At 39.7% G+C, this 23584-nt stretch overlaps 1 protein-coding gene across 3 annotated transcripts in view; it reads left to right on the forward strand.

The window, feature by feature from the left end:
• Window positions 1-23584, forward strand: part of mtor (mechanistic target of rapamycin kinase) — a 352436-nt gene that overhangs the window by 111569 nt on the left and 217283 nt on the right. For all 3 annotated transcript variants that reach the window (XM_078558210.1, XM_078558212.1, XM_078558211.1), the window contains exon 28: window positions 8556-8701. In XM_078558210.1, the coding sequence (XP_078414336.1) occupies window positions 8556-8701 (146 nt within the window). The remainder of the gene's footprint in view (window positions 1-8555; window positions 8702-23584) is intronic.

Consider the following 23584-nt stretch of genomic DNA (forward strand, 5'->3'; position numbering starts at 1 on the left):
AATCACTCTTGCTATAAGTGACAGTGCCTGCAGGTGTCAAGATGCTAAGCTCTGGAATTCCCTCTATAAACATCTCTGCTTCTCTCTTTCTCCTTCCTCAGACACTGCTCCAAACCTGCCTCTTTGACTGAGCTTTTGTTCATCTACCGTAATATCTCTTTTCTTGAGTCTATCAAATTTTGTTTAATAACACTTTTGTAAAGTTCCTTAGGATGTTTCGCTGCAGCAAAGACGCTATATAATTGCAAATTATTGTTGATGCTCTCAGTTTGCTTGCTTCCTTCTTTACCCTATGCTGCACACCATCCTCTGATTAATATCACATTTTTAATGGAAATTTGCTGCTGTCAATGGTGAATTAATAAGGCACATAGAAGTGGCACTGCTACTACACTGAACAGATGTTTTGCAGCAATCCTTCTTGTCAATAATGCTACTTTGGCCCTCAATGTAAGCAGCAAATGGTGGGCTGACTGAGGTGACCAAAACCATGGGTATCGTGAGGGAATTTGGTAGGGCTGAGTGGCTGAAACTATGTCATGTGTATACTAATGAAGTGGTGTCATTATTGCTGAACTGTATTTTGTCTTTTACAAAATTACAGCTATTGCAAAGATATGTGATGAGGTAAATAGTTACAAGTAGCAGCTTGAAAATAGTGATGCAAAAAAACCCTTTCTCTTGCTACTTTTAATATTTTCTGTGAGCATCAACAGATCTGGTTTATCTGTTCCTTTGAGCCGTGCTTCTATAATTTAGATGTACAACAAGTTTGCAGTGAATTTTAAGATCCAGCCTTTTTTACTGTAGAATGTTTCCATCCCATACAAAAAGATTTAAAAGAATTAAGAAAAATAGTAGAGGATGTATTATTGAAATTGGAACACTGTCCTTTTATCTCTGGGGCCTGACTTCCATCCATCCCTGACAAAGTTTATAAAAATATACATTTCTGATTTCTTAGAAGGTATTAAATCAATTGAATTTGAAAAATTTCAAGTCTGGTCCCAGTGGATTACATCTTTACAGTGCAAACTGTCCAATATTTGACACTGGTAATCTTTCTTGTACTGTAAGGTGTAAGAAATGAGTACATTAGACTGGTACAGTAAAGAGGTATGTTGCTGGTGCATTGGACACATCTAATTTTGCTGGAGCAAAATGATTTACTTTATAGTTTTTTTTCAAAACATCTTGCTTACCACTCGTCAGTATCAAAAGAGACAACAGATGTAAATAAAGCAATTGGATTCAGTAGTTCCCAAAATTATTATTTAATAAATATATTGAAGGCTGTCTCTCACTCCCTCTAACGCAGGATATTGATGAGTCTGAAAAAAATTGTCTTGCTCGCATTCTTCATTTGTTTCAGCCAACATTCTGCCTTCAATTCTGAACTGGTTTCTCTCTCTCCTTTCTCTCCTTTTCAGTATTTCTCTAACTCTTCTCCCTCCTCTCCCTTCTATTTCTTTCCTCCTTTGCTGAATATCCTTCCTGTCTGCCCTGTCTCTCTTTTCCTCTCCACCTTTGTACCTTTGTCTCTCTTTCTCCTCTCCTTTGGCTGTCTATCTCTCTCTCTGCCCCCTCCACCTTGCACCCTGCCCCCTGCTGCTCTTCCTCCTGTCTCTATTTGTGCTGGTTTCCCTGCAGATATCTATTTCCTCTCCTTTTCGCTCTCTTGTCTCTGTCTAATTCACATATGGCCTTTCTCCTATTTTTCTTGCTTTCTGTGGGCAAAAGAGGATGGGCAGGGACTGTGCAAGAGAGACTGCTGATTGGTCAAAAAGTAATAATTAATACATTCCAGAATTAGAAATGGGCAAGGGCTACTGACCAAGACCAACAGACAGCCCCAGGAGCTAGTGAGAGGTTGTCTTTAAAAGCTTAATGAATATACGGACGTACGAACAAGGAGTAGGCCATTTGGCCCCTCGAGCCTGCTCGCCATTTAATAAGATCGTGGCAGATCTGATAGTAACCTCAATTCTACATCCCACCTACCGTCGATAACCTCTCACCCCCTTGTTTACCAAGAATCTATCCACCTCTACCTTAAAAATATTCAAAGACTCTGCTTCCATGACCTTTTCAGGGAGAGTTCCAAAGACTTACGACCCTCTGAGTGAAAAAAAATTTCACCTCATCTCTGTTTTAAATGGGCGACCCCTTATTTTTAAACAGTGACCCCTAATTCTAGATTCTTCCACAAGAGGAAACATCCTCTCCACATCACCCTGTCAAGACCCCTCAGGATCTTGTATGTTTCAATCAAGTTGTTTCTTACTCTTCTAAGCTCCAGCAGATACAAGCCTAGCCTGCCCAACCTTTCCTCATAAGACAGCCCACCCATTCCAGCTATTAGTCTGGTAAACCTTCTCTGAACTGCTTCCAATGCATTTATATCCTTCCTTAAATAAGGTGATCAATACTGTACATAGCACTCCAAATGTGGTCTCACTAGTGTTCTGTTTAACTGAAGCATAACCTCCCTGCTTCTGTATTCAATTCTCCTCGCAATAAATGATATTCTAATAGCTCTCCTAATTACTTGCTGTACCTGCATACTAGCCTTTTGTGATTCATGCACTAGAACACCCAGATCTCTCTGCACCTCAGAGCTCTGCAATCTGTCACTATTTAGATAATATGCTTCTCTTTTATTCTTCCTGCCAAAATGGACAATTTCACATTTTCCCACATTATACTCCATCTTTGCGCACTCACTTAACCTATCTATATCTGTTTGTCCTTATGTCCTCTTCGCAACTTATTTTCCTACCTATCTTTGTGTCATCAGCAAAATTAGCAACCATCCCTTCAATCCCTTCTTCCAAGTCATTTATATAAATTGGAAACAGTTGAGGTCCCAGCACTGATCCCTGTGACACACCACTCATTACATCTTGCCAACATGAAAATGACCCATTTATGCCTACTCTTTTCTTCCTGTTAGCCAGACAATCTTCTATCCATGCCAATAAGTTACCCCCTACACCATGAGCTTTTAGTTTCCAAAGCAACCTTTGATGGAAATCTAAATATAGTACATCCACTGGTTCCCCTTTATCCACAGCATGTTACTTCCTCAAAGAACTCCAATAAGTTGGTTAAAATTATTTCCCTTTCACAAAACCATGTTGACTCTGCCTGATGACCTTGAGCTTATCCAAGTGCAATAGCTTCTTTAATAATAGCTTCTAACATTTTCCCTACAACAGATGTTAAGCTAACTAGCCTGTAGTATTTTGCTTTCTGTCTCCCTTTTTGAATAATGGAGTTACATTTGCTATCTGCTAATCTAATGAGACCTTCCCCGAATCCAGGGAGTTTTGGAAAATTAAAACCAATGCACCAACTATCTCACTAGACACTTCTTTTAAGACCCTAGGATGAAGTCCATTAGGGCCCAGGTTCTTGTCAGCCAACAGCTCCAACAATTTACTCAATACCGCATCGCTAGTTGCTGTAATTTTCCTGACTTCCTTCCCCACTTCCATTCCCTGGTTAATAGCTGCTTCTGGGATGTTACTTGCATCCTCTATATAGTGAAAACGGATGCAAAATACCTGTTCAATTCATCTGCCATCTCCTTATTTTCCATTATCAATTCTCTAGACTCGCGTTCTATAGGACCTACACTCACTTTGTTAACTCTTTTTTAAGTATTTATAAAAACCTCTTACTATCTGTTTTTATATTTCTGGCTAGCTTTCTCTCATACTCTAATTTTTCCCTCCTTATTAGTCTTTTAGTTGTTCTTTGCCGTTCCTTATATTCTGTTCAATCTTTTGGCCTTCCACCTATCTTTGCACAATTATATGCTTTATCTTTATGTTTGATACTATCTTTAGCCTTTCTAGTTCACCATGGATGGTGTGTTTGCCCTCTTGGGCTTTTTCTTACTTGTTGGAATGTATCTATTCTGTACATTCAGAAATATGCCCTTAAATGTTAGCCACTGCAACTGTATTGATCTATTCCTTAACCTAATTTGCCAATTCACTTTAGCCAGCTCAGCTTTCATGTCCTCATAATTGCCCTTATTTAAGTTTAAAAGCTTAATCTCAGACACAGTTCTCTCTCCCTCAAACTCAATGTAAAATTCAGTCATATTATGGTCACTGCTACATAGGGGTGCCTTCACTATGAGATCATTAATTGCTTCCGTCTCATTACACAATACCAGGTCTAGTATAGCCTGTTCTCTGGCTCCAGAACATGCTGTTCTAAGAAACTAACCTGAAAACACTCAGCGTACTCCTCATCTAGGCTATCTTTTGCCCATCTGACTTTTCCAGCCTATATATAAATTAAAATCTCTCATGATTATCTCTGTGCCATTTTGACAAGTTCCAGCTATTTCTTTCTTTATACTCAACCCTACCATATGGTTACTGTTAGGGGGCCTGTACACAACTTCCACAAGTAACTTCTTGCCTTTACCATTTCTCACCTCTATTCAAACCCTTTCCACATCCTGGTTTCCTGGACTTAGGTCATCTCTGTCTATTACGCTAATACCATCATTAACTAACAGAGCCACCCCTCCAGCTTTTCTTCACTTCCTTTCATTCCTAAATATTCTCTACCCATCAATATTCAGGTCCTGATCAATGTCCTCCTGCAGCCATGTCTCCGTAATGGCCATCAAATCGTAATTATTTATTTCTGTGTGCCCTCTCAGTTCATCTGTTTTGTTTCGAATACTACGTGCATTCAGATACAGAGCTTTTAGTTTTATCCTTTTATTCTTTTTATAACCTCTAGTTTCATCTGTTGATTTACTGTTAGATTTGTACTCTCTTTCCCTTCCTTTCACGGTCTGTTTTTTATTTCCCGTATTAATACCTTTTTGTTTTGTCTTGCCTCTGCTCTTTGATTTACCACACCTTCCCAAATTTGATCCCTTGCCCCCATAATTTAGTTTAAAAGCCTCTCTACTTCCCTAGCTACGTGGCTCGCAAGAACACAGGCCCCAGCACGGTTCAGGTGTAGACCGTCACAAAGGTACAGATCCCACTTTCCCCAGTACTGGTGCCAGTGCCCCATGAACTGGAACCCATTTCCCCACGAACCGGAACCCAGTTCTCCCATGGCAGTCTTTGAGCCATACATTCATCTCCCTAATCTGATTTGCCCTATGCCAATTCGCACATGAATGATTATGCTCAGGAACATGAGTAGGCCATTCAGCCCCTCTGGTCTGTTCCAGTATCCAGTTCAATCATGGCTGAGCAATATCTTCACTGCCATACCTTTGCCCAACAAAAATCTATCAATCTCAGTTTTGAAAATTTTAATTGACACAGATTCAACAGCTTTTTTGGGGAAGGGGGTTCCAGATTTCCACTACTTTGTCTGAAGAAGTGTTTCCTGACATCACCCTGAGTGATTGACGTAGCTCATTTTTTCATTAATCTGCGGGATGTGGGCGCCGCTGGCTGGGCCAGCATTTATTGCTCACCCTTAATTGCCCTTGAAAAGGTGGTGGTGAGCTTCCTTCTTGAACTGCTGCAGTCGCTGTGGTGTAGGTACACCCACAGTGCTATTAGGGAAGGAGTCCCAGGATTTTGATCCAGCAACAGTGAAGGAACGGCGATATATTTCCAAGTTAGAATGGTGAGTGACTTGGAGGGGAACTTTCAGGTGGTGGTGTTCCCATGTATCAGCTGCCCTCGTCCTTTTAGATGGCAGTGGTTGTGGGTTTGGAAGGTGCTGCCTAAGGAGCATTGGTGAGTTTCTGCAGTGCATCTTGTAGATGGTACACACTGCTGCCACTGTGCATCGGTAGTGAAGGGAGTAAATTTTTGTGGAAGGGTACCAATTAAGCGGACTGCTTTGTCTGGATGGTGTCAAGCTTCTTCGGTGTTGTTGGAGCTGCACAGGAAAATGGAGACTATTCCATCACACTCCTGACTAGTGCCTTGTGGATAGTGGACAAGCTTTGGGGAGTCAGGAGGTGAGTTATTTGCCACCAGGATTCCTAGCCTCTGACCTGCTCTTGTAGCCACTATTTATATAGCTGGTCCAGTTCAGTTTCTGGTCAGTGGTGAACTGCTCCCCCGACCCCAGGATATTGATAGTGGAGCATTCAGCGATGGTAATGCCATTGAATGTCATGGGGCGATGGATGTTAAGATTCTTCTGTTGGAGATGGTCATTTTGCCTGGCACTTGTGTAGCGTGAATGTTATTTGCAACCTGTCAGCCCAAGCCTGGATATTGTCCAGGTCCTGCTGCATTTATTCTGGACTTCCCCACCAGAGTAAATAGTTTCTCTGCACTACCCTAACAATTCCTTCGATCATCTTTAACATCTTGATTAGATTATCCCTTAATCTTATATATTGAAAGAAATGGAAGCCTATCTCCAATATGGAACTCTTTTGGCTCTGGTATCATTCTGATGAATCTTTGCTGTATTGTCTCCCCACCCCCCTCCCCCAAATGGCATATCCTTCTTGAGGCGCAATGCCTGGAACTGAATGCAGCACTCCAAAGCTCTGTATAGGTTTAACATTATCTCAAGAGGGCTGGAAGTTAAGGCCATCATTCCATTAGCCTTTTTAATTATTTTTTGTACCTGTGCACTAGCTCATAGTGATTTCTGTACATGGATCTCTAAACCTCTCCGCACATGCACAGTTCCTGGCTCATCACCATTTAGAAAATGTTATGACCTATCATTCTTTAGTCCAAATGGATTTATTTAGGGAAAATCAGAAAACTCCAGCAAGCTCGTTAAACATGAAGAGGTAACAGAGAGGGTTGATGAGGGCAATGCTGTTGATGTCAATGGACTTTCAAAAGGCACTTGATAGAGTGCCATACAACATACCTGCGTGCAAAGTTACAGCTCGTGGAGTAAAAGGGACAGGAGTAACATGAATGCAAAATTGGCTGAGTGACTGGAACGAGAGAGTAATGGTTAATGGATATTTTTCAGGCTGGAGGAGGATTTGTCATGGAGTTCCCCAGGGGTCAGTGTTGGGACCCTTGATTTTCCTGATGCATGTTACTGACCTAGACCTTGATGTACAGGGCACAATTTCAAAATTTGCAGATGATACATAACTTGGAAGCATTGTGAACTGTGAGGAGGATAGTGTAGAACTTCAAAAGGACATAGATAAGCTAGAGCAATTGGCAGATAGGCCAAAGATGTAGTTCAATGCAGAGAAATATGAAGTAATTCATTTTGCTAGGAAGAACATGGAGAGATAATATAAAATAATGGATACAACTCTAAAGGGTGTGCAGGAGCACAGAGGGACCTGGGTGTATATGTGCCTAAGTCGTTGAAAGTGGCAAGACAGGTTGAGAAAGTGATTAATAAACCTTACAGTATCTGAGGCTTCATTAATAGGGGCCTACAGTACAAGAGCAAGGAGGTTATGTTGAACTTGTATAAGACAGTAGCTCAGCTTCACCTGGAATACTGTGTCCAGTTCTGGGTGCTGCATTTTAAGAAGGATGTGAAGACAATGTAGAGAATGCAGAATAGATTCTCACAAATGGTTCCAGGGATGAGGAACTTCAGTTATGAAGAAAGATTGGAGAAGTTATGACTCTTCCTTGGAGAAGAGAAGGCTGAGAGGAGATTTGATAGAGGTATTCAAAATCATGATGGGTCTGCATAGAATAGATAGGTAGAAACTGTTCCCATTTGTGAAAGGATCAAGAATGAGAGGGCACGGATTTAAGGTAATTGGCAAAAGAAGCAAGATTGATATGAGAAAAAAAATTTTCACACCGAGTGTTTACAATTTGGAATTCGCTGCCTGAGAGTATGGTGGAGGCAGGTTCAATCGAGGCATTCAAAAAGAAATTAGACCTATCTAAAAAAAAAAGAATGTCCAGGGTTACGGGAGAAGGTGGGAGAAAGGCACTAAGTGAATTGCTCATTCGGAGAGCCGGTGCTGACACAATGGGCTGAATGGCCTCCTTCTGCACTGTAACAATTCTGTGATGCAAATTTGTATATGCTTAGAATATTATTTGTACAATATAGAGGGACTTATTTTAGAAATAGAGTTGTTTTTGAAACACTTTGCATTGTGTTGCTTATTCACCTCCATCACTGCCTTGCTTCTTCATTGTTTTAGGGCTGCAGCTCAAGTCACTAAATATTCTGGTACTTCTACTGCATTTCAACAATGCAGAATTGTATTTCAAATTTATGAAAAGAACAAAATTTGCAATGGAATCCCATCTGTGATTGTAAAAGAAATTTTACTCCGCACGTAACTCCTATTGTGGGTGTAATTTCATCCAGTCTAGTGACACTGTAAGCAATTGCAAATTCCTTCTCATGAGTATTTATTTATTAGTGGAATTGTAAATGTTTATTTATAATATGGCTGCATATATCAACTGCAGGAAATCATCTGTACTGGGTGCTTGATGCAGATGCAGGTTGAAAAATATGGAAAATTTTATTCGTTGTCATTGCAGCCTCATCTGTCAACTTGATGGCTTCAAATGATTTGCCAAAACATTTGAATAAATTTTTATTTGAAGAAAAAACAAATGTCTAACTCCCTTAATTTCCATCAGGGGCCTCTACCACTGAGAGACGATAATGGTATTGTCCTCCTTGGAGAGAGAGCAGCCAAATGTCGTGCATATGCCAAAGCCTTACATTATAAGGAGCTGGAGTTCCAGAAAGGTCCCTGTCCGGCAATTCTAGAATCATTAATCAGGTAAGTAGAACCATTTTGTTTAAAGAAGTGTATGAAATTCTTGCTCTGCAGTTTTGACTGCAGTGGCCAGTCTGAAAATAATTAGTGATGATGAAACCTTTGGGGGGTAGGAGGTGTAGTTACATATGAGCATGGACACAAAACAGGTGGAATGCTTTTTGCTGTCCGTTATATGACATGTGGTATGGGACTAAATAAAATGGACAGGGTGCATTGTGAGAGAACAATCTAATACCATCTGCTTTGCACCTATCCATGTCCAATTTTGCCCTTTTTAAAGTGCGTATTGATGCAAAAGTGGTCATGTAATTTGGACGACTATCAAACATATTAAAGCTGTATAGTGCCACCTTTCTGCCCCATTTCAAGAGGCCATCTTCTACTGATTTGAGTTTTCACTGAGCAGAGTATACCTCCAGCCTGAGAGGAAGCTGATTGCTGATGGCACCGATTGAGCAGTGGTCTGTTTTTAAAATTTACAGAGAGAACCTGTACAAACTGAATTGAAAAGTAAATATTAGTAAAATATATTCACTGCTGTCACAGGTATCGATGGGCCGAATGGCTTCCTTTGTGCCATAATGTCTCTGTATTGAACAAAGGAACCTGTGTGTATAAAAAGTCAATAGATAACAACAGATTGCTTCTCCGTTACATTTACATTCGCCAGATTTCTAACCTATCTTATTCCTTTGAGGATTACATGCTTGTGTTTGGAAAAAATCCCAACTTTTCATATGCTTTCAAAATCTAGCTGTTCCTTTGCTTGAAATATGTTGCATACTACTATGAGTTTGGACATTTTGAATATTTTCTCAAGTTTAGAATAAGTTTTGGTATGTACGAGGTTAAATAGTAGTTGTGTATACACTTAACCTGAGATTTTGCTTCAATTATTTTTCATTTGCTACCTAAAAAAAGATATTGATGCAATTAATCATTAAGGGTGAGGATGAAAAACCTTGTCCCAGTAAAGCTCATTTCTGATTTTTCAGAGTTGGGATAGCTTGGAGCTAATGGGACCATAGAACATAAGAACTAGGAGCAGGAGTAGGCAATTCAGCCCATCGAGCCTGCCCCGTCACTCAATACGATCATTGCTGATCTCATTTCGGCCTCAACTCCAATTTCCCGCCCACTCCCCATAACCTTTCAACCCATTACTAATTAAAAATCTGTCTATCTCCTCCTCAAATTTATTCAGCACTCTGGACGCTAAACACTGCACTCTGAGGTAGTGAATTCCACAGATTCACGACCCTTTGAGAAAAGTAATTGCTTCTCATCTCTGATTTAAATCTACTGCCCCTTAGCCTAAAACTATGGCCTCTCGTTCTAGAATGCCCCACAAGGGGAAACATTTGCTCCACGTCTACTTTGTCTATCCCCTTTAGCATCTTATATACCTCAATTAGATCTCCTCTAGTCCTTCTAAACTCTAGCGAGTATAGGCCTAAACTGCTCAATCTCTCCTCATAAGACAAGCCCTGCATCTCCGGAATCAATCTAGTGAACCTCCTCTAAACCGCCTCTAATGCAACTACATCCTTCCTCAAGTAAGGGGACCAAAACTGTGCACAGTACTCCAGGTGCGGTCTCACCAATGTCTTGTACAGTTGCAACAATACTTCCCTATTTTTATACTCTCTTCCTTTAGCAATAAATGCCAAAATTCCATTTGCCTTCCTTATTACCTGGACCATTTGCAGCAGCTTTCAGAATAAACTCAACTCTACATTCTACCAGTTTCATAATATTTTTAAATGTTTCAGAAGGAAATGTTTCATGCAAGTTGCTTCACCTGTAGTGACTAACATTCCTATGTTGGGTACATCTAATGGTTTTGCAATCTTTGCGTAGTCATATGTCTTGAGATGAGATATACAGTCATGATAATCAAGGTGTATATTTCTATTATTCACCATTCTGTTGTCTCCAATTTTTTCCACTTTCTATTACATTCACAGCTGTTCGTACGATTGAAATTGTCTTTAATTTACCTATAATTTATTTGAGTTAAAGGAAAGTGGGAAAAGCCAGTTAGTGTTCCCATTAAGTGCTATTCAGGAACGTCACCTAGAAAATGCATTTGAGAGGGGTCAGAATCGCTCTCTACTGTGATACTTTTTGTGGTTGTATATTTTGTTGAAACTTTCTGACCAGGTTCACATATGAAGAATAACCACATGGAGAGCTGTTCAAACTTGGGGAACAACAACTCAGCGTGAATCTGCACCTGAAGAAGAGATGGGTGGGAAATTTGAGTAGTGGGGCCTGTGATATAAAGAAACAAGACTGGGACAAATTTATGAACATGTACATGTAAAGAGAAGATTTTTAAAAAATGTATTTGCAAATTCTGTATGTAAATGTCAGCTACTCATTATGCAGAATTTGCAGGATAACCTAAAACTTGTCCATTGATTAGCATCCCTTAAAAATGTTCCATCCAATTCTTGCTTTCTCTTTTTGTTCTGGATGTTGTACAGATTTCTGTACATCATTTACCTATTCTCATAGGCTAAAACAGTATGTCCTAATGACACTTCTTGTATTTGCTCTGAGAATGTGCTATTCAATGTTGTTGGGATTTGTGCCTGTTTATAACAAAGTGTGTGGAGCGCACTCTCCGTTTCTAAATTCTGGTCCCAACAGCCCAGACTGGATTGCATTATTCAAAGTGAGTTTGAATCCTGACAACGGCCTAACCAGTAAATTTTGTATTTGGACGATAATTGAACTTTGATTCATACAATCATAATGAAAGTATAGTGGGAATGAATGTTTAAATTGGAATAAAATATTCAAAAGTTATTGTTAATCTAACTTGAGATTTGAAGCTTTAGAACACTGGTTACATCCACTACATTCCTAAACTAATAAAGTGGAAATGTGGTTTCAATAAGGCACCTGGTTCACCTCTTGAGCAGTCAATGTAACTTTCTACAGATTTTCATTTGGGCATCCTGTTTGATTTCATGGAAGTAATTTTAGTCCATAAATAATGGAAGTTTACTTTGAGTCATGCTGTCCATTTCTTTTAAGAGCTGTTAGCAGTCCAGGTTTAAAGAGTTCAGCTGTATAAACTGGTTGGCTGTCATTTGAAGTTTTGCTCATATACTTCATGGAAAATTGGTAGTGCAGTACAAGAAAAATGCTTGTCTAGCCTCATTTGGAGCTTCATGTAATATGGTAGCAACATACAGTAATATTTAATAAGAATGATCAAATGGGGTAGTTTTTGTTAAAAAGAATCTTGCAATCTTATAGTTCTACTTGGCTGAATCTTGCCTTACTTGGCTGGATTTTGAGAGCTAGAAGTAACATACTAATATCATTAATGTTAAAGCAGATTCTGACTGATATAACAAGTACTGTCAAAAATGTCAGTTTCATGAGTTAATTAGATGTTAACAGCTACTATACAGCTTTATGGTATTTTCTTTAATTTGTTTGAAACCTGAACTACCTCATTTTAAATTGGGAGAAAATACATCCATTATTAAATAATAGGTTTTAAAATGACCTAATACTAAATGGTTTTAGCTGGTAACTTCGAAGGGGTGAGACTATCATTTTTCTTGGCAGTTGTTGGGTGAATAACTCAGAGCTATGAGCTTTCATACAGTACCCTGTGTGTCCATTCTTCAGCCATTTGGGAAGATAGGACAATCAGAAAGCAAAGTTATGAATCATGACTTAAAGGTTAATAGTGTATGTGAATTGTTTTCTGTTACTGCAGTACTGTGGGAGCACACTGTACAGCAGCACAACTTTTGCACCCCAAGGGATAGATACAAGTTGAAAGCATAATTTTAACCTAACTTGATGGATGGGAAATCCACATTGCTGGGTGGAAGATTGGTTTTGTGCCCTGCCCAGTATTACCCTTCATTGACTTAGGTTTGAGAATTTCCTGACAGGCAGGTTCGGTTAAAATTTCCCTCAATTCAACAGAATAAGTACACTAACATGATGCAGGACACAAAGTATCTCTGTCACGATACTTAACAAGAAATGTTTTTGTTTTCTTGCTAAATTATTTAATAAAAGGAGAATGTGTGCAAACTGCAACAATAGTGTTTTAACAGCTTTTTTTTTGTTGTAGATAGATGTTTAAGTTTCTTAAGGAAAAAAAAAGCAAAGATTTATTTTCCCAGCTCTTGTGTCCAAAGCTAAAACATATGGTACCAAGAGACTTGCATTAAATGTACATTACTTGGTAAATCTCTATGAATTTATAAGAACAGTTGAAGTCTGAGGTAAAATAGCAATTGGTGGCAATAAATAACAAGTTTGTCAGCACTAGTAAAGAGAAAAGACAGATTAATATTTTGGGTGTAGATGCTTTTTGTCAGAATTGGATAATGTAAGATGAGTATTCTTTGTAAGAATAGTGCAAAGAGTTACAGCATAATAGTTCTGACATAATTGAGAAGATGGAATGGACTATGAAAAGCTCCTTGATTGTACTTGGCATCACGATAACAAAGTACTTGATTGGCCTCACTTGTCATAGCCAATAAACTTTGCCTCAGATATTTTAGTTGTAGCTAAAATTAAGTATCTGTACATATTCATCTGGACTAATTTTCCTGTCAATTTAATGACTAAAATATATTGCTGTTTAAACTTCCTTGGCTTTTTTTTTGCTTTGTTTCCAGACAGACGATGATACAACAATACTTGTTAAACTTTCTTGAATGGGAGAATTTGAGTCCTATCTTGCTTGATCTGCAAATTGCTAGTGGCATTACCATACATCTTTAGATCCAAATACAGAACCTTCCTTCTCTTAGATTTCCTCTCCCCAGTATCCTCAATGTTGAAATTTTGCTTCCAGACTGAATTGAATAGTTGAAGACTTCTCAGGATTCATCAGCTCTAGTGCTCACGTCTCTGGCCTCCCCTCCCCTCCTCCGTCCTCCAGAAAGTCCCAACTTATCGAAACAATGATGTATATCTCCTGTCCTGCACTGTGTCCCAATCATCATTCCCCGCCACCCCCATCCCCCAGTTTTACCAATCTACATTGGCTTCAATTCGCCAAAGCTCCAAACTCTACTCTCTCCACTATAGTCCTTCTGCATGCTTTTGGTCCTTTTGTAACATGTTAAACTGTCTTATTCTTCTATTGGACGTATGCTGAATTTTTTTTGGAGTGAATTTAACAAGTATTTTTCTGCATGTTTCGGTACTCAATATGAAGGAGATAAGTAGCACTGGATTCAGCATGTTTTATTGGAACACAGTTATGTTGCAGCGCTTCAACTTGCTGTAGGAGCATGTCATAAAATTTTATTTTAAAAATTACCTGATTAATTAAGTTTGAAATTCAACATATATAGTGGTATTAACCCATAAATGCACAACAAAAAAAAAGTGGACTGAAATGCTATTGCGTTAAAGAGGCTTTGAAAAGACATTCCCATTAAAATACTGGCAACTGTTAATACATTGTTTTATTCATTGCCAATGTGAAGATGGTAATGCGTGGCCAACAGAACTTTTGTGGACAATGGGATTAAAGCCCTGTTTAATGAATAATTAGCTGACATTCAAAGGGAAAAAGGTTATTTTGTTTAGCTAGTTGAGGCCTGTTTTACTTGAAGTAGAAACTTTTCTGAAATAAAATCCTTGTAATGTGAGATCGCATACCAGACAGTAGCCTCTGGGGTGATTATAGTTCAGCGGTGTAAGTAGCATAACAGTCATTTAAAATACTTGTTTTTGCTTCCAGGCTGAATTGAACAGTTGAAGACTTTAGCTTTTCGTAAATTACATAAATGTGCGAAAAACCATTTCAGATTCAATCAAAATTATAGTTGACTCAACCTTTTCAGAGTTTTGATGTGAAAGGTTTTACTGTTATGATTTATATCTTCTGTACTTACTGTTAGATGCCATCTGAATTTTTTGAATATAACCCTGTATTATGTGATGGACTGATCGTATCATAAAATGCCATGATACTAGAGCTGAATTTTTTGTTCAAATTTTGAGGACAGGGATGAACTGAAGGCACTTGCTACTGACCTTAAAGCTGCCCACAAAGATCAAGTGATCTCTGTCACATGGATTTTACCTTTCCCAAAATTAATTTCATTCTGGGGCCAACTGGAGGGGATCTCTGGCATCTAGTAACAGTGATCCCAGCTAGCAGGCTAAACAACCATTAACACTGAAGAATTCTCAAAAAAATAGCAAGCCAGAAATAATGAGCAGGTTTTACTGTTCACATTTTATGATTTTATAGAAAGTGAAATAAAGATTGTGGTAAACACATGGGATTAAGGTAGGAGGTGGAATGCTGAACAAACTTTAAAAAAAAGTTAACTTATTTTAAAAATTTATGTAGATTTTAGCAGTGTGAAGGAATTTGTTTTTCAGGACCAAAGAGAGGTTATTTAGTAATAATAATTGTGTAAAACATTGTTAAAAGCCCAGTTACACCTTGTTCAACAAGGTGTAACTTACTCAAGGGTTTTTACAGCAAGAATAGTTACATAAAAAGTGGAAGTTCACATCAAATCAGTGATTTCTAACTGATTTCCACTTGTGAGGGCTTCAACAGTGCACCCTGTGGAGGAGCAGGGAAACACGTTACAGCAGCTTTTAGATTTGTGCAGACACCAGAAGTTGATGTCAATATTATAGAGTAATGAGGGTGAATGCTGGCAGTTTTAAAATAATTAAAGCTAGATAATCCAGGCCATTATGTAGTAGAGAGAGAATTTTATTAAGAAAGCAATATATTTATTAAACTTTTATTCATATAGTATTTTATTGAGAATGTCTGAAACTTCTCAAATTGCTTTACATACAATTGATTTGCTTTGCAGAACAATACCTGTTCTGTGTATAAATGTGGTAACTAATTGTAAAAGTGGGATCCTGAGAACACTCAATTCCTGAATTTAGAACTATCTTACCCTAATTCCATCATGGTACTGTTTGCTCAGCTTCACGAATACTATCATAATTCTCATCTTAAAAAAGCTTAACCCAACTTCCAACCTCCATCCTTCCTGGTGGCATTCTGTTTCTAACCTCCCTCTCCTCCCCACCACCCCACCCATTCCCAAGGTATCATGTTCAGTTATACCAAAACCATCATTGCAAATCCCTTCAATCTTGTTTCCACCCACCCACCTACTGCACAGGGACCACCACCCTCATCAGATGCACTAATCTCACGAACCAGGGTGTATTGTTCCTCCCTATATATCTCAACTATTCCTTAGTGTTTAACATAGTTAATAGTCCATTGTCCTTCACTGTTTCCTCTGTGGTTCCCTTCTGCCTGGTTACACTCCTCCTTGATCCAGCAGAACTATCTTTAGTAACATATCACTAAAGCATATCTTTAGTAACAGTTTATCTTCCCAAGTCCCTCTTAGAAGTCACCTTCAGAGTACAACAAAGTTTTATCATTGGCCCCTTCTCTTCCTCATTTACACTACACCAACTGGAGACACTAGGCGTAACTTCAAAGAATCACACTCCCACCATCGAACTTCATTTGATGTGAAGGATAATATACTTGCTAGAACAATTTTACATATGCGCATCATGTAATGAAAATATCTGCCCTCTTCATAGCATTTCTCAGTAAAATAAGTTTGTGCAGAGTCAACACAGTTGTTACACTGCCAGGGTCAGCAGCACAAATTCTAATCATTTGGCCTAAATTGTCAGAATTTTAGCCACCTTTGTCACGTTGTTAAGCAATACAGGTGCAGTGGGAGGTGCTTTTCTCAGATAATGCCATGTTTGGGATGACTATAGTGATTGTTGTTTTGCATTTGGCTTAACCTGAGTAACTTGATCCCGACAATGTAAGAGAAAAGAACAGAGGAACCAGAAAAGCAAGTGGAGGAGTGAATTCTACACCGGGCTTTTTATGCATTTATGTATGAGTATAGATGTAAAATTATATGAAACAATTAGCAATGTCATCTTCATTTAAAGTTTGTTTGAAGTTTAAGGCACCATCAACTAATTTCTTTTGCTGAAAAAAGATGTTTGGTTTAGATTGTCAGGTTGACAAAGTAGCATATTTTACTCCAACAGAAATGTTGTAAGCCTGCTAACTTTATTAAGTTTAACACTTCTGAGGAAAGCATGAAGTCTGAAAAGGAGAATATGTGGAATTAAGAAATTGACTTGCTTATCTGGACGACATTACATGTTCAAGTTTAGTATGATTTGTGTGACGATTTCTGTAACTTTGTAAGACCATTGCTTCATTAAAATTTCAACCCAGAAAGAGGCTATTTAGCCCAAAATGCCTGTTGCCGAGTGTTAGCTCAGTATAGGAGTTCGTCTAATCCCATTTTCCTGCACCCTTCAAAGTGTTCACCATATTTTCTCAGAAGTGCTGTGATTGATTTGGCTTAAGTAACATCTTATGGAATGCTGTATAATAGCTTTTTCTTATGAAAATAGTCTTTTCAACCTTCTTCCTTTATGCTTTTAGTACTACAAAGCATATAGTATCCTAGGCTTTATTAATAGGGCTGTAGAGTACAAGAGCAAGGAGGTTATGTTGAACTTGTGTGTAAGACACTAGTTTGGTCTCAGTTGGAATATTGCATCCAGTTTTGGGTGCCGCACTTTTAGAAAGGATATGAAGGCACTGGAGAGAGTGACGAAAAGATTAATGAGAATTGTTGGACAGAGTAGACAGGGAGAAACTGTTCCCACTCGTGAAAGGATCGAGAGCGAGAGGCACAGATTTAACATGATTGGCAAAAGAAGCAAATGTGATAAAAGAAAAAACTTTTCACGCAGTGAGTGAATGACATCTGGAATGCACTGCCTGAGAGTGTGGTGGTTCAATCAAAGCATTCTAAAGGGGATTATACTGATACCTGAAAAGGGAGAATGTGCAGGGTTACAGAGAGAAGGCAGGAGAATGGCACTAAGTTAATTGCTCATTTGAAAAGCTGTGCAGACATGATGGACCTTCTGCGCTATAGCAATTCCGTGATTCTGATATTACGTTCATGCTCCCTTACGACTGATTTATCAAACAATGGAAATAATCTTTTACTATTTATCCTATTAACTTGGACACTTCTGTAAGATTTTCTTTAAAATTTCTCCATTCTGATGAATATAATTTTAATTTTCAAGTAACGGATTATAACTTTATCCTTCAATCCATGGTATCAAGCTAGTAAATCTGTTTAATCTTTTCACTGACTCCAGTATCTTTGTATAATAGGGTACATATATGGCCTACCCTAGCTTTTATATGCAATGCCTCATAGAAAACCCTAGAAGCCATTTGACCTTTTTATGACTTTTCCACATCCAATATTGCTTTTAAAGGTTTAAGTGCTTGAACCCCTAGACCCCTGTTCCACCCCATCATTGAGGACTTTGAGTTAGACATAATTATATTCTCAGTTGTTTTCTCAAAAATTACCACTTCAAATTTATCTATTTGACTGGCGTTTGCCTCTTATCTGCCCCCACATACCTAACCTGTGCCTTTCCCTGTGTAAGTCTCCTGCAGTCTTCCTCAATTTGCCACAACTCTAATTTGGTGTCTTTAACATATTTTGATGTTAGTCCCTCTATGCCCATGTTTAAGTGATTTATGCACATAGAGAGGCCTCAACAAAGATTGTTGGAATACATAGTTAGTTAACCAAATCCTGCCAATCTGAGAGCATTTGTTTCCTCATGCTTTGAGCTTCTCCAGAGATTTAAGCACAAAATTCAGGCTGCACTGTTCAGATGAGACGCTTCTCCCTTGAACAATATCATCCAAATGATTATCTGATCTTTCTCACATTGCTATTTGTGGCAGCTTGCTGTACACAAATTGGCTGCTGTATTTCCTAAATTACAGCAGTGACTACACTTCAAAGTACTTGATTGGCTGTGAAGCACTTTGGGACGTCCTGAAGTATTTATTTTCCTTTAGCTATGCTGTCTCTTTACCATTAATACTACATCCTTTAATTTTTTCGGAGCAAATCTTTATCATGATGGTGTCAGAATGAAGTAGCGCATGTTCTCCACAGTGCAATTTCTCCTTAGATTTCAGAATGCTGTAGTACAAGGAATCCAGCACGTCATGTTTCTCTTTTCTGTAAATGTTAATAGGAAGTGCTTGCTGCTGTAAAAGTAAGAAATTCACTTTGCAACCTGGATTGCAACTGTATCCTTCGACTTCCTTGTGCATTGTCATTAATATAAACAGCTTCCAAGCTCTTCCATCTCTGAACAATATTGATCCCAATTCAGTTTTCTACTTAATGTCTTGCTGTGCGCATGTATAGCCTTTAAGCAGGGTACATGCCTTATTACAGCAGAATCCATTTTCATCAAAATTTTATATAGAAGTTTTTTTTTTGCTTTTATAACTTATACCAATGCCAGAATAGGCATGGAAAATATATTGGCTCAGTACCATAAACTGTTGTAGTTCATTCAAACTGAACAAACTAAATGTCCGAAAACATTAGCACAGCACATTATTTATGTAGGCTAAGATAACTAGGCACCAAAGAAGTTTGCAAAGAATGCAAGATACAGCTTTGTAACAAAATCTTGTAAAGTGAGCAAAATAAAATTGATCCTAACCATAGAAACGTTATGGTTTCGAAAGAGGCCATTCAGCCCATCATGTCTGCACTGGCCAGATTTGCGTTAGTCCCACTTTCAAGCAGCTGGTCCATAGCTTTGCAGGTTACAGCACTTCAGATGCAGATCCAGGTACCTCAGCCTCAACCGCCAATTTAGGCAGTGAATTCCAGATGCCCATCAGTCTCTTGGTGAAAAAGCTTTTCCTCATGTCCCCTCTAACCCTTCTACCAATCCCCTTAAATCTATGTCCCCTAGTAATTGATCCCCTCAGCTGGGGGGGAAAACAGGTCTTTCCTGTCTACCCTATTTAGGCCCCTCATAATTTTGTGCAGCTCAATTATGTCATCCCTCAGTTTCCTCTGTTCTAAGGAAAATAACCTTGCCCTATCCAATCTTTCTTCATAGCTGCAATTTTCAAGCCCTGGCAATACTCTTGTAAATCTCCTCTGCACTCTCTCCAGAGCAATTATGTCCTTCCTGTAATGTGGTGACCAGAACTGTACACAAAATTCCAGCTGCAGCCTAACCAGAGTTTTATACAGTTCCATCATTACATTCAAAACAAAAACAGAATTACCTGGAAAAACTCAGCAGGTCTGGCAGCATCGGTGGAGCAGAAAAGAGTTGACGTTTCGAGTCCAACATGACCCTTCAACAACTGAAGTATAGTTAGGAGAGTAGTCGCGGTGGTGAAATATAAGCTGGTTTAAGGTGGGGGGCAGGGGGAGAGAGAAGTTGAGGGTGGGGTGGTTGTGGGGACAAGCAAGCAGTGATAGCAGATAATCAAAGGATGTCACAGACAAAAGGATCAAAGAGGTATTGAAGGTGGTGATATTATCTAAGAAAAGTGCTAATTAAGAATGGATGGCAGGATACTCAAGGTACAGCTCTAGTGGGGGTGGGGTGGAAAGACTGACAGGGTATTGGTTGTAGATTTAAAAATAATGGAAATAGGTGGGAAAAGAAGAATATATAAATTATTGAGAAAAAAAAGGGGGAGGGGGAAGAAACGGGGGGTGGGGGGAGGGGGGAGTTTAAGACCTAAAGTTGTTGAATTCAATATTCAGCCCGGAAGGCTGTAAAGTGCCTAGTCGGAAGATGAGGTGCTGTTCCTCCAGTTTGCGTTGGGCTTCACTGGAACAATGCAGCAAGCCAAGGACAGACATATGGGCAAGAGAGCAGGGTTGAGTGTTAAAATGGCAAGCGACAGGGAGGTTTGGGTCTTTCTTGCAGACAGACCGCAGGTGTTCTGCAAAGCGGTCGCCCAGTTTGCGTTTGGTTTCTCCAATGTAGAGGAGACCGCATTGGGAGCAACGAATGCAGTAGACTAAGTTAGGGGAAATGCAAGTGAAATGCTGCTTCACTTGAAAGGAGTGTTTGGGCCCTTGGACGGTGAGGATAGAGGAAGTGAAGGGGCAGGTGTTGCATCTTCTGCGTGGGCATGGGGAGGTGCCATAGGTGGGGGTTGAGGAGTAGGGGGTGATGGAGGAGTGGACCAGGGTGTCCCGGAGGGAATGATCCCTACGGAATGCCGCCGGGGGGGTGAAGGGAAGATGTGTTTGGTGGTGGCATCATGCTGGAGTTGGCGGAAATGGCGGAGGATGATCCTTTGAATGCGGAGGCTGGTGGGGTGATAAGTGAGGACAAGGGGGACCCTATCGTGTTTCTGGGAGGGAGGAGAAGGCGTGAGGGCGGATGCGCGGGAGATGGGCCGGACACAGTTGAGGGCCCTGTCAACGACCGTGGGTGGAAAACCTCAGTTAAGGAAGAAGGAGGACATGTCAGAGGAGCTGTTTTTGAAGGTAGCGTCTTCAGAACAGATGCGACGGAGGCAAAGGAACTGAGAGAATGGGATGGAGTCCTTACAGGAAGCGGGGTGTGAGGAGCTGTAGTCGAGGTAGCTGTGGGAGTCGGTAGGCTTGTAATGGATATCATTACATTATTACATTCCTGCTTTTGTATTCAATACCTCATCCAATTAAGGAAAGCATTTCATATGCTTTCTTTACGACCTTATCCACCTGTCCTGCCACCTTCAGGGACCCGTGGACATGCACTCCAAAGTCTCTCCCTTCCTTAACCCCTCTCGATACCCTCCCGTTTATTGAGTATTCCCTTGCTTTTTTAGTCCTCACCTAATGCATTACCTCATACTTTTCCAGATTGAACTCCATTTGCAAATTTTCTGCCCGCTTAACCAAACCATTGATCTAATTCTGGAGAGAACAGCTGTCCTCTTCACTATCAACTACATGGCTAATTTTTGTGTCATCTGCAAATTTCCCAATCATGCCTCCCACGTTTAAGCCCAAATCATTAATATGTACAATAACAGCAAGGGCCCCAACGCTGAGCCCTGTGGGATCCTACTGGAAATCCCCTTCCATTCACAAAAAGAACCATCGACCATGACCCTTTGTTTCCAGTCGCTGAGCCAATTTGGATCCAACTTGCTACCTTCCCCTGTATCCCATGGGATCTTACTTTTCTGACTAGTCTTCCATGTGGGAGCTTGTCAAATGCCATACTAAAATCCATGTAGACAACATCCACTGCACTACCCTCATCAATACTCCTCGTTACTGCCTCAAAAAATTCAATTAAGTTAACAAGATACGATCTTCCCCTCTTTAACTAGAATGTCTGCATCATCCCTCTCCTTAGTGAGGATAGGGACAAAGTACTCATTGAGAACCCTGCCCACATCTTCAGCATTGACGCACAAGTTACCATGTACATCTCTGATAGGCCCTACCCTTTCCTTAGTCTTTCTCTTGCTCTTAATGTACTGGGAAAACATCTTTGGGTTTTCCTGATTTTACTTGCCAATATTTTTTTCATATCTTCTCTTTGCTTTTCTAATTTCCTTTTTTATTTCACCCTTGTACTCTTCTAGACTTTCTACAGTATTAAGCTTTTTGTGACTGGCATAAGCTTTCTTTTTCTGCTTTATCTTACCCGGTATACTTCTGGATAACTAGGGGGCTCTGGATTTGGCAGTACCAACCTTTTTCTTTGTGGGCACATGTCTACATTGTACCTGTGGAGTCTCATGTTTGAATGCTTCCCACTGATTTGACACTCTTCCTTTCTAGTAGCTGTATTCAGTCTACTTTTGCCGGTTCATCTCTCAGCTTTGTAAAATTTGTCTTCTACCAATTTAGAACTTTCACTCCTGTTCTATCTTTTTCCTTTTCCATAATGTTGTTAAATCTAACTATTATGGTCACTATCTCCAAAATGGCCCTCCACTGCTGCTATATCCACTTGCCCAGCTACACTTCCCAAGACTAAATCTAGAATTGCTTTCATTGGGCTTGTTACGTGCTGGCTGAAAAAGTTCCTTTGAATGCAGTTCAAGAATTTTGTGCCCTCTGTACCCTTCACACTGGTTGTTTCCCACTTGATATTCGGGTAGTTGAAGTCCCCAACTATTACTGCCCTATTGTTTATGCACTCAGAAATTTGCTTACATATTTGCTCTTCTAACTCTCTTCCATTATTTGGGGTCTATAGTACACACCTAACAGCGTGGCTGCCCCTTTTTTATTTCTGAGCTCAACCCATTTGGCTTCATTTGAGGTTTCATTTAGTATATCATCCCTCCTCACTCAAAACCAATGATGCTACACCCCCACCTTATTTATTTCCCCTCTCTATCCTGCCTGAAAACTCTATATGCAGGGATGTTGAGCTGCCATTTTTGCCCCTCTTTGAGCCAGGTTTCTGTTATAGCAATGATATCATGTTGCCATGTGTTTATCTGTGCCCTCAGCTCATCAGCTTTATTTGCTACACCCCATGCATTTACATATACCTTTTAACACTGTAAAATTCTTGTGCTGTACATTTTTTAACCTGTGCTTCTTTAGTTTTTCCAGAGTCACTCACTAATTCTCCATCCCCAATTCCCTGCTCTGAATTTGCCTTCAGGTTCCCACTTCCCTGCCAACATAGTTTAAACCCCCTCCTCCCCCAAACAGCATTAGCAAAGCTCCCTGCGGGGATATTTGCCCCAGTCCTGTTCAGATGTTGTACAGATCCCACCTTGCCCAGAACCGGTCCCAATGCCTCAGGAATCTAATGCCCTCCCTCCTACATCATCTTTCCAGCCATGTGTTTAATCGCTCAATTCTCCTATTTCTATTTGGCATGCGGGGCTGGGAGTAACCCTGAGATTACTGCTTTAGAGGTCCTGCTTTTCAATCTCCTTCCTAGCTCCCTGAAATCTGCTTCCAGGATCTCCTACCCTTTCCTACCTAAGTCATTGGTACCTGTGTG

Source organism: Cetorhinus maximus, chromosome 15 (genome assembly GCF_964194155.1).
Source record: "Cetorhinus maximus chromosome 15, sCetMax3.hap1.1, whole genome shotgun sequence".
Taxonomy (NCBI): Eukaryota; Metazoa; Chordata; class Chondrichthyes; order Lamniformes; family Cetorhinidae; genus Cetorhinus; species Cetorhinus maximus.